At 34.6% G+C, this 12,695-nt stretch overlaps 1 protein-coding gene across 1 annotated transcript; it reads right to left on the reverse strand.

Moving 5' to 3' along the window:
* Positions 1-3,231: 3,231 nt before the first annotated feature.
* Positions 3,232-7,524, reverse strand: cabp5b (calcium binding protein 5b). The gene is made up of 6 exons (XM_042393222.1): positions 7,443-7,524; positions 5,835-5,865; positions 5,598-5,741; positions 4,372-4,481; positions 4,062-4,209; positions 3,232-3,312 (listed from the first exon to the last, which is right to left on the reverse strand). The coding sequence occupies exons 1-6, from the start codon at positions 7,491-7,493 to the stop codon at positions 3,284-3,286; spliced, it is 513 nt and encodes a 170-aa protein (XP_042249156.1). The 5' UTR covers positions 7,494-7,524; the 3' UTR covers positions 3,232-3,283.
* Positions 7,525-12,695: the final 5,171 nt, after the last annotated feature.

Raw genomic sequence — 12,695 nt, forward strand, 5'->3', positions numbered from 1 at the left:
TATTATGAAATAGCATAAAAACAATTATAAAAATTTCACAAGACATAAGTAAATTGAAGATGGATTAATCAATTTCAAAGGTGTAATACATATATAATGAACTTCTATGGGGAAACACTCATCTCAATGTAATAATTAATATTTAGGTGTATATTATTTAGACCTGTTGTCTACTTGGCTTGTCAGAACATTGTGATAAAATAAAATCTAAATGTGTTAAATCCAAAACAGCCAGTATTATTGTTTGGGAAAATATAATATATATGAATATGTCATAAAACAATAAAACAAAACATAATTTTAAAATAACATTCTGGTTCATTAAGCTCCTATAGCTCTTTTTGGTTACTTTTTTTTATACAGTAGATGAGAATTAGTGTGGTGATTTTATCTTATCTGCCATCTGCTTATCTGAGGGTCCCATGATGAGGATTACAGAGACTGAACTAATCCACCCCAGAGAGACAGATTATTCCTGAGATTGTTTATATGTTGTTGTATGTATATGTTGTTTCATGATGTATGAATTTGTTCAACACCGGACATTTATTCTATCAGTTGTTGAGGATCTGATGAGCGGCAAAGCATCTGACTGTCAAATTCAGAGGCAAATAATAAATAAATCAAATACACTATCATGGACCAGCATTAAAACGCGTATCTTAAATTTGCTCAACTGTCCACTTCATCATCACAAGTCCAGTTTATACACCTCTGGCATGTCCTTGTTTTCAGACCAGTGATATATTTTAGTGATAATATTTTACCAAGATATCTTGCATTAATATTGGTCACTTGATAGATTAATTAAGTAATAATTTTTAGTTTCTCAGGAATTGTGTATCATTACATTGATTCTACAACACATATTTTTTGATAACCATCTCAACATAGGCTGTAGCCTTCAAAAATTAGGACCAGCACATTCATTCAAAAGGGAAAAATAGCAGTTGTCATGATTTCCATGTTGTCCTTTTGTTGTGTAACAGAATTAGTCAACCTTATGGGGATTCTTATTTATTTTCAGCCAAAGATGCTAAATGAACAAAGTGGTTGAAAAATAAATTTGTTATTATTATAATTTATAATAATATAAGTCAAATGACACTTGTTGGAGTACTGCATGAGAAATGATGATTAATCTGCTTGGTATACAGTATATTTTTTATTTAAGTTTAGTTAAATTGTCTATATTAAGACTTAAGGCCTACACTGTCATCTACAATACCCTATTTTCCCTCAATGTTTTATTCCCTGTTGATTCTTTGCAGACATACACATAAATATGCCCATGCATAAAAATAAAAATCCATATGCACAGATGTACTTAACGAGTATGTTTGTGCCACTGAGGCAAAAAAAGATGAAGGTTCGCACACTGTAGCTTCCTTAGATGCAATTTATTGACACATCCACCAGTGATGTTTTGAGCCACATGCTCTTCTTCAGACTAAACAATATATATATATATACAGTCGCCATCTTAAATAGAGCATAGGCTCCAGTCACATGACTGTCACATTATATATGTGCAAAACTCATTCTATCACTGACCAACATATTATATATAAAGACTCAAGGGCCACTGAGGCCCACTCCACAGGCTTGGTCGACAGTGACAGTGCTGCCAGAAATAATCATTTAATAATCATCCTCTGGGGAATTTATAATATTCATTCACCAAATTGGAAAGCTATCCAGTATGTTGCTCTGGAACAAAGTGTTGGATAGACAGAATGACTGACAGATGAACGGACTGACCCCACATGCTGCTCATAAGAACTTGTTTTGTTCATTTCAAAACTTATTTTTGAGAATTTAATTTATGCACATGGTGATATTTGATGGCAAATCACTACATCTGCATTAGTAATCATACTTTTCAAACAAAATTTTAAATGAATGAAATTACATTTACATACTGTTTTACTGACAACTGTCTGTTACTGTTCTGTTACTGTTCAGCCTTACTTCACAACTTCTTGATGACTGTGGAACATTTTCTCATCAGATCTGTGTGTCACCCCTACTGCAACAAGTGGAGCTGATTAGGCAGCACATGTAGGATTCAAGAGAAAGAATAAAACATCTGAGAAATACCTTGTAGTTTTATTTTTGTAAATTTGCAGTAGAATGTCTGATATTGTGTTGTAAGCTCTGGTGTTTCATTTGATGGGTCTTTGAGATGTATGTATGCTCAGAAGAACATTTGTGACTATCATTGATGAATAAACTTTAAGCAGATGAGCGGCCTTTTCACCCTGGTGAGACAAAGGTGGAAACATGGCAGAGGGCATACAATCCTGTTGAGATTATGATGGCATCACTGGAAGAACAGATGGTTTTTGGGTCAGAGCTGCAGTCGCATTGAAGGACCTGTGGCAGCATCAACCGTTACTTTTGAGAGGTCAGTGCAGGTGAGGAGCAGATACATCATCAAGGAAGGGTTGTTGTCATCGTCCACAACTAATATACCCTTGGAAAAATATCATCTCAGTGAGCTCAATAATCACCCAGACGCTAGTCCTTATTTTTTAAACAAGTTAAATTCTCTTCTTTCTGGGTCAAACAATAATGTATTAATAATAAGGATGACCAGTTGGCCCTAATAGTACTTGTGAAGGAAAAAGAGGGCAACATCCAGAAAGGTGTACTTGCACCACACACTCTTCCAACATGTAACTTTATAGCACATTTAGTATTACAGTGCCTCATTCCAAATGTGACCTAGATCTTCATCCATCTAAAGAACATGTAAACTAATCTACCCAGTTCCCTCAGCATAATCTTTGAATAACAAAGACGGTAAAAGACATTTTTACATTATTAAGTTTTACTTTAGTTCTCCGAGGCCAGCCCATAGTACAGCACACTCACAACATCTTCACAACACACATTTGTTGACTGAGACTTGTTCTTTGTAGCACATAATTAATAGCTAGAATTTGTAATTTCACCCCTACCAGATATTCAGCTGCTGTGCACCGTATTCACTAGTTCCTTACAAGAGACAACAGCACTGCCATCCTTTTTGACCAGCTGACCATGACATCTACACTCACTGCTCTGTGGGACAGGTCTGGGAGATTCAGGGCAAATTAGACAATACCAAATTTGCCAAATATCATATCATAGCTGTCTAGAGCTACCATTCAAACATTCATTACTTTATATCCACCAAGTAGAACAAAAAGAACAAGAACAAAAGTAGGCTATCATCAGCATAAAATTAAATAAAAACTGCATCCTCTCCATTCTCAGTCATCCATTTGTTCAATTCTCCTCATTTTGATGACATCATTTTCACAAACTCTGTAAAGACAATGGAGAAGATATTGATTAGCTAAATTGTTTTAGATTTATAGCAATATGAGAACAATTATCATAGCAAATGTTGTATGGGTTACGCCACATTGCAAACTACTTTCTGCTTTGGTTAGTTTAGCTGTTTAAACTAGTGACCACTGCTGTTGTTTTCCTATAGAGGACTGTTAAAGTGAGTTCATACTGTCTGTGAAAAGTGTAACTAAAAAAAGAGAAAAAGTTAGGGTATGTGTGAACACAATCAAATGAAATAACCATTTTACTAAAGAAATTCTTTCAACAATTCTTTCTTCATGGCAGACATTTTGACTTGTCATTACAAGAAAAGCACAAGTGAATAATACCATTAATTATGGCTCAGATGCATCTACAGTAGGTGTGCCAGTCAGCAGTAGGTCAATTAATGTTATTAGTTGCATTTTTGTTTGATAAGTTAAAATGTTGTGTGTGAGGAAAGTCTATTTGGTATCAAAATAAATAGACTTTATTGAAATTAAATGAAATCACTTTTGCAATTTTTCTCATCAAAATTACTTAATTTAACAACAGTTTTAACCAAAGATTATTGATCAAAAAATCCTGTTACTTCAACTTCTGTGTCTCACAGAGCAATCCTCTTCAACATTTAGTCAACATTTATTTATACAACAGAGGTCAATATAAGGTTATAAACAGACAAAATTCATTTTTTGTCCTGTATGTGTGTGTTTGTATGTCTGTGTGTACTTGTATCTCACCCTCAAAGTCAACTGTTCCATCTCCGTTGTTATCAGCTTCTCTGACCACAGCATCAATTTCATTTTTGCTGGTTTGTTCACCCAATAACTTCACCATGGCATTTCTCAGCTCATCAGATGTAATTGAGCCATCACCATCTATATCAAACTGTAAGAGAGGGAAGAGGAAAACAAACAATTGGCATTTTGGACATATCACAATCATAACATAATGTTTTACAAGATTTAAAGTTTGAGATGTTCATTTTCATTTGGTGTCCACCATGGGGTGCCAAAGACCAAAGAGAGAGAATAGGGATGTTGAGCTCACCTCTCTGAAAGCATCTTTAAGTTCCTTCAGCCCAATCATCCCTGCAGTTTCAGCCAGAAGTTTGGGGGACATTAGTTCCACAAAATCCTCAAAGTCCACCCGTCCTCCCACTGTGATAAGACAAATAATATAAATGATACAAACGATAAAAAAATATAGTGACTATAAGCAGTAGTCAGTAAACACATTTTAAGCAAGGTTTAAGTGTAAGAACCCCATTGTGATTTAAATGACAAAACAATCACACATCAGCTATTAAAGAGATACAATATTTTATCTTTAGCAATCAGTGATTTTCTATTTCATACATTAAATTTCCCTCTGCTGCAATAGTCACTGTGGGAAAACAACTGAGATCATATACAGTATGCAAGCACAATTGTGCCACTTTCTCTATTTTTATCTTCCTTTTCCTACATTAATAAGTTCATACACAATGTTAGTGGCATGAAATACTTGCAATACACACTCAGGTTTCATAAATGTGCATAGGATGTTTCACTTTCAACTGTTAAATGTGATGTACAAATATACTACAACTAAGATAATATATGTGCTTTTCTGTAAAATTTATGGTAACCAGTGACATATGATAAGCCATTAGACAATATATTCATATTTTTGTTCCTACCAACACTTGACAAGCTACTTTCGAGATAGAAATATGTAAATAAGAGCTCAGGAGACATGGAAACTGAAAGACACATTTCCTGAAAACATGTCGATTCACACACAAAACACAATTTAATGTCAAATTTCAATAATTTCATTTTCTAATTTAATTTCATTCATTTTTCTCGGGAGGAGTTGTGATTTTTTTTAGGTGTTTCATAATGAAAAATAACTTCAATGCATTGTTCAATGTATTGATGATTCTCCTTGAGAAATTGTGTTTTCTCATATGTGTGTCAGGTTATATCACCAGTCCTGAAAATGCTTATATTTTTTATTCTGTGAAAAATAAATAAAATAATATAGATTTTATATGGTATATTCTTGGAACATGTTCTTTACATATGATATATTTTTAAGGGGCCAGCACAAGTTGCATAGTTGCACATCTGTTTATTTATTTTTTGGCACCAAAGAGGTAACGAGTGACATTTTTCTTTGTCTATACTTCATATAATGTGCTGAAGAAAAAGGGAAATACTCATGAAATCATTGGATTATTGTAGTGCTGATGTATTTTGCTTTCACCTCATAAATTAGAGTACATTACTCACAATTCATGTTGATATTCTGGCCCAGTTCTATCAGCTCCATTTCAGTTGGCATGTAACCCATGGTCCTCATCAGGTTCCCCAAGTCTTTACAGCTTATGAAACCGTCCTTGTCTTTATCAAACTCCGCAAAAGCGTCACGTAACTCTAGAGAGCATGCAGACACAAGCAAGTGAGAAGTGAAAAATATTATACAGCACTCTGCAACAAATACGTAGGAAAGCATGCAAAAATAATTACCTTCTATCTCATCGTGTGTAAGAGCTCTTGTCTGCAAAACAACAACATGGACACAGATATAAATTGATTTTAGAATGTTTTATACACAGTAATTTACCACAAAATATACAACTCTTGTTATGTGCATAGTCATACATAGTGTCTTTCTGCAAGGCACTGACCTCCTATAAGCCTCATACATACATACATACATATATAAATATGTATTGCACCTGTTGAAACAGTTAGTGTTCATTGTCAGTGTCTGAGGTTTTTTAACACATACAGTCTGTATATAGATTTGAATTATTAATTTAATTTATTGAAAACATTAGTACACTTACTTGTTTTTAAGAAAGGAAATTAGAGTAAAAGAGGGGAATGAGTCATTTAGAGGCATGAATACAGAAAACCTGTGTCCAGAAATGTAATGTGTCATAACATTTTGAACTATTAAATGTTGGGACTTTTGCATTTTCTGCAACATTCTTTAAAATATATTTATCAGTTTCGTTAAATTAAATTACACATTCATATAACATTGTACAGCAGAAATCTGAGCTACATTTTTTAGACCAGAGCAATGTAATAAATTGTACATTTATTCAATATTTTGAATCGTTCTCCCAAACTGACTGGTCTCCAAATAACATCCTAGTATGTAACAGCACCATTAACATTATGTTTTCTGATGAACATTCACTATTTTCACTGTTACTCTCGTCCTGCTGTTCATTATTTTGCATATATGCTTTTAGTTTTTGTGCTCCTGAAATATTGTTGTGCATATGAATGATGGAGTAAACTCACTTATTCAGCACTTTTATTCAGTTCTCAAACTTATTGGTTTGAACTCAAATTTCTAATAATACTGAAAAGTAATTCAAATCAAAGAACAATGCGGAATATCTGAATGAGTTTATATTTTGTGTCTGCTTTTAGCCACATGGTCCAGGAAGGCTCCTGGACTATTATTTATTACATTATATATTAATCAGCCTGCTCTTTCTGATGAACACATATTGATGTTTATTTCTGTACATTCTGAGAATGTATTGATGATAATCTCCAGATGCACTCTGTTCATGCGATTGCACCTTTAGCACGCATTTCCTATATATTTAAAAATATGTACGTTTCAAAATATACTGTAAGTGATGAGTATAAAATGCACCTTATCGATGTAAATATGTTTTCATTTGTATATAGAATATTCAGGTTTTGCGTGAATGTATTCTTTGAAATTAGGGACCAAGCACAGAAGCTGAGTACCAATGCCTCCGCCTGATGCATCAGCTAAAAAGTTTGCCCTCCCACCTCAACTCTAGAATAGGACTAGTGCTTTAAGCTTCTTTCCCCTTAGCCCACAAATAACACCACATTAAAAAAACAAAAGACAGCCCCCCCCCCCCCCCTCCAAAAAAAAAAAAAAAAACAGAACAAAAAACAACAAGATATTTGTTTCATACATAATCAACAAATGAAAATAAGATTTACCTTCCTGGTAAACCAATGAAAAATAATGATATGTACACATATTTATTTAATTTGCTCTAGAAAACTCCTAAAGTAAAAACACACATAAAATACCATAAAACCATAAACTGTACCAAAAACCTCCCGACTTACTTGTCTCCTTGTTCCTCCTCTGAGAAAGATGCAGGCTTGTTTGAGACTCATGATGACAGCCTTAGTCGAGATCCTGGGATACTTGTTCCTATGAATTTCTTATCAAAGTATAATTTTATAATTGAATTCACTCTGTTATATGTTGCTATATCATTTGGTTTATTTTTTCCATGCGTTCATGTGTCTGTGAGTGTAAACTGTGATGAGCAGTGATCTGCGTATGCCAGAGAGGAGGGATGAGGTCTCTCATGGATTATCTCTGCAGCTTTGGTCTAGAAAAGAAAGATGAGCTTAATGCTGTGCATATACACAATTTCATATGCACAGTCAAACATTACTGTTGTTTTTAAGACCTTTTCATGAGGTATAGTAAAGAGATCTGAATTTCAATAATAGAAATTGTAGAAGAGTAAAATTAAAAAAAATTGTTCGCTGCTGATAAAAATAGCTTTTTAACTTCCTCTTTGGATTTCAATCTTTATTCATTTGGAAAAGGGGAACTCATGTAGAATACATATCAGTATTTGCGTATTGTTTCCAGTTTTTGGCTGCTTGCATCCCTTCATGTGGTGCTGGTTGAGTAAATGGCTGTCTGGATAGAGCTTTCTGTCTGTTATCTCTACATGAAACAAGATAGAGTACAACAGATGGGAAAGCGGGGAGGGAAAGTCTGTTGGAGGGATTGTGCTTCATATGCCACTGCATAATGTGCATTAGTAATTTCTTTATGAATATGGAAAAAAACTAAGAACATAGCAAAAGTTTTGATAAAATTTCTGTATTAACCTAAATGAATGTAATAGATTTTTCAGTATGTTATTTTTTATTTTTTATTAATCTCAGCATGCAAACTGACAGGGTTTGTTCACTATGAGAACATACATCACCACCATGCCTTCTGAATGCTGCTATCAGTACTGTAGTTGTTGAATGACTGTCTTCTCTATGCCTTTCAAAAATTAATAAAAACTTTATTCTGAAAAAAAAACAAAAAAACCCCAAACAAACGACTTCCATCACAAGCCTATTACATAACCATGAATGCATTGGGAAAATTAAATCTGAACATAATCTAGATCTGTGCAATTTAAGAAGATTCTCAAATCGACAGGCAACGATATCATTTGAAGCAGAATCGTTTGTTACATTTCAGAAAAAGCCCAACAACACTAAATGAGCACATGACCAATTTGATCATCACAAAAACATATACATATATAGTGACTTCAGCCTGTCTGTATGTAGCAGAATCTGCACTTTCTTACATCATAAGCATGATGCCAGATAATGTCCTGAAATCACTTCTTACATAACAGCATTGATCCTGTACATATAGTCTGTACACTACCATAAAGACAGATCAAATTCTGTTTCAATTCACTAGTGTAATTTAGAAAACACTTTTGTAAAAATGTGAGAGTGCCATTTCATTCTTTATATAATCCATATGCTTAGTCAAGTCAAGTCAAATTTATTTATAGAGCACATTTAAAAACAACAGAAGTTGACTACAGTGCTTCACAGAAAAATCTAAAATACAATTAAACTGAAATAGACAGAGTTAATAATTTTATCATGCTATAAATAGGACAAAAAACTGATTCTATAAAGCTGGGATTCAAGCTGGGATTTAAAAGTGGTGATAGATGAGGAAGATTTGACAGCGAGCAGCAAACTGTTCCACAATCTGGGAGCAGCACTGACCGGGAACATGGAACAGAGAGAAGTAACCGGTCAGAGGATCTGAGGGGTCTGGATGTAGGATATGGACTGAGGAGATCAGAAATGTAGGCTGGTGCCAAACCATTCAGAACTTTAAAGACAAATAAAAGAATCAATACTATATTTCTCTGGTAACCAGTGGACTAAGGCCAGTACATGGGTGATGTGGTCTCGCTGCTGCATTTTGAACCACTTGCAGATGAGACAGGGAGGACTAATGGACTCCCACTTTGAATATATTCATAGAGTAAAAGGGCTAATAGGCTTTGTCCATTGAAATAAACTTTGTAAAATGATGAAATAAGATATCCATACACAACATATTTGCACTAAAAACAGAATAAAAAGACTCAGTCACCTCTGGTTTTAAGCCTCAACCTACAGGAACTACTAACATACCACTACTGTAGATCTGTAAGTCTTCTACTTGTAGACCACATGTCCTTTTCATGATGCCCTAAATTCTTTTTCAGACATGATGGACTTACTGAAACAGTTTCAGAAAATAATATGCACAGAAAGATATGATTTTAATTGCATAGACAGCTAGACAGACTCAGTCTGACTCTTTTTCGGTAATTTAAGCAGTGAAAAATCATGAGCTAACCTAACACCTACCACCTAACTGCTGTAGCAACTGAGTCCATTGTTTGTCAGTGAAACTGATGCTGGGAAAGAACATAAATATCCATGAAACATATTTTTGCCTCTGAGATGTATTTGAATGATATGAGCCAAATATGTTGGCCCCTCCCTTGTATAATGCAAATCTAGAGTATTTTAGAGAGTATACTTTTGTCCTCCCACTAACCATCTGTCTCTTAGTGTGAAGCATCTGAGTTCACATTACTAGTCTCAAGATGATGTACAAACTGTCCATTCTGCTGACAGCGCTTTGTCTGCCCTGTGAATTGTTTCATGCTGCAATACTGATCAGAAATTGAAAAATGCATATATTTCATGCTCTGACATTCAGTCCTCTCTTGTTCTCACCCCTCTCTTACTTCTGTTTCTTTGGCAGGTTTGAATGGCCAGGCTATGGAGTCCATTCCCTCAACTTCAGTGCTGAAAAAGCCCCAGGAAGCCCTCAGTCTTTCCTGCAGGGGAACTGGTTTTGATTTCAGTCAGTTTGGAATGCACTGGATTAGACAACCTGCTGGAAAAACACTGGAATGGTTGGGGCTCATTTACTATGATGCAAGTAAAACAGTGTATGCAAGCGGCGTGCAAGGACGTATAGAAATTACCAGAGATAATAGCAACAGCATGGTGTATCTGACACTGTCTAACTTAAAGCCAGAGGACTCTGCTGTGTATTACTGTGCCAGAGACACACTGGTTAAAGTAAGCAGAGAGGCTTTACAAAAACTCTACACATGATATTTTTACAAAGACCTACAGGTGGCAGTAGAAGATATGGTTTGGAAAAATACTCTCTAAGGAGAGTAATGACAAAACCTCTAAACACGTACACATGGAATTCCACCCAGGGAATACATCAAATAAATTCCTACTTCGATCACACAGGTAAGTTTCACAAAAAGAATTAACAGACATGGTTTTTTAAAAAGGTATTAAAAAGAGTTGGTGTTTTTAATCTTCTTCAATGATGCAGCATATCATAAAATGGCAGTAAAAATAGAGGATATAAAAAACATCAAACTGAAGAACATTAGTAAGTGTCTAGGCTTCAGTGATCCTAAAATAATTAAAAAACAAAACAAAAAACATATTAAAAAGATAAAAAAAAAAAAAATACATAAGATGGGGAGGTGGAGGAATTGACTAAAAAAAGGGAACATACAAAGGTGTTACAGTTTAGGTTGGCGTTAACACTACAAACAAATCACAAAATATATATGCACACAAGAAGTATACATAAATAAAAGCACAAAGCCACCTTTTAAATGTTAGCACCACCTCTGTATGAATCAGCTAGTTAAAAAACAATAAATATGTTACACCAAGTAAACTTCACAACCACCACAAAATGTAAAACAAATTAGGAATATACTAAAAGAAATAAAACATAAAGAACACTAAGATCACTGAATAAAACCTAGCATTTAAAACTCAATAAAAGAAATTAAAAATCAAGTGAGTTTCAGGTATAACAAAGCAGCAGCGGCAGTCACAGCTGCAGAGACAAAAAAAGAAACACAGGTTAGTCCAATCTTCTTTTTTTTATTATTTAATTACCGAAACACACAATGATAAAATAAGGTTACCTCGGCTGTATAACTCCAATCAATACCGTCAGGCCATGGGGGACACAAAGTGTGAAAGTATGGCACCAAACAGAGCAGCAGCAGCAAATGGAAGACAAAGGATAACAGTGCTACTCCCTGTGTTTATGTGCCACTGATTGGGGACACTTGGTTCAGGTGTGTGGAGCAGGAAGGGACTGGGATACTACAGCTATGTAGCGACCCCAAGTGGTGGGGAGGACTCAACCTGTTGGTTACATCTGCTTTTCTACAGCAATATGTTGTGCCCTTAAAACAGGGAAAATAGTGAGGGAAGAGGGATGAAGAAACCCGCACACTTCTCTCGTTTTCACTCGTTTGTATTGAGTCTTAATTATGTACAGTACAACCAAATTCACATATTTTCTCAGTCGGAATACACTCAGTCTCAGGACCACAGTTTCCTTAATTGAAATACATTTACCTTCTTAACTTTCATATTGTACCTAACACATGAACTGACCTTTTACCATAATAAAATAATGTTTTTAAACCTTACAGACAAACTTAAATGCAGAAAATGGCGGAACAGTCGGATGCTACATTGGGACAATAGCAGTAGCTAGCTTACACGGTGAATGAGTTAGCCCGAAACTCTTCAACAATATAAAAGTACAAAATTCACCTCTTTCACTCGCAATGAACAACAATGACGAAATAAGTATCAACAATGTGTGTCGCTAAGTTTATAGTGCTTTAAGTACGGTAATTACCTTAAAACAGGGAAAATAGTGAGGGAAGAGGGATGAAGAAACCCGCACACTTCTCTCGTTTTCACTCGTTTGTATTGAGTGAGGCAGAGAGCGCGATTCCCCCTACTGGAGTCATGAGGCATTACCAATAGATCGACGCACAATCAACCCAGAAAAAGAATACACATTACCTATTTGTACGGTTTACATTCTGGCTGGATATTCTCCACAGTAATAACCTTAGCAAAATAACCAAATAACAATAAAATTATGTATTAAGGAAATGAAATATATGACATATAATTGCATAACTCTGAAAAGAAATAAAATCATGTTTCTGAAAAATCTAATTATTTTCAAATTCTTAACTACCACAAATACATTGGTTAATAATATTCCCATCAGTTATTTTGTAAAGCAAGTGTGAAGATTTTTCTGTTACATTTCAACTATTAAAATAAGAAATTACAATGGCTAAATAATGATTGAAAGGAGACAAATAAAACACATAAAGAACTGAAAAAACAGGTGTTAAGCAAAATGTTTTTGTCTTGAAGCTGTGGATGAGTACAAAAAAATAAGGACCTAACTGA

The sequence above is a fragment of the Thunnus maccoyii genome, chromosome 18 (assembly GCF_910596095.1).
Source record: "Thunnus maccoyii chromosome 18, fThuMac1.1, whole genome shotgun sequence".
Classification (NCBI taxonomy): Eukaryota; Metazoa; Chordata; class Actinopteri; order Scombriformes; family Scombridae; genus Thunnus; species Thunnus maccoyii.

Excerpts from the sequence above, each read along its gene's own strand:
- cabp5b (XM_042393222.1), bottom strand. The coding sequence starts at position 7,493 with ATGAGTCTCAAACAAGCCTGCATCTTTCTCAGAGGAGGAACAAGGAGA. Across the intron at positions 5,742-5,834 it reads TACACACGATGAGATAGAAG|AGTTACGTGACGCTTTTGCG; the intron begins GTAATTATTTTT and ends CATGCTCTCTAG. Across the intron at positions 4,482-5,597 it reads CCAGAATATCAACATGAATT|TGGGAGGACGGGTGGACTTT; the intron begins GTGAGTAATGTA and ends GTCTTATCACAG.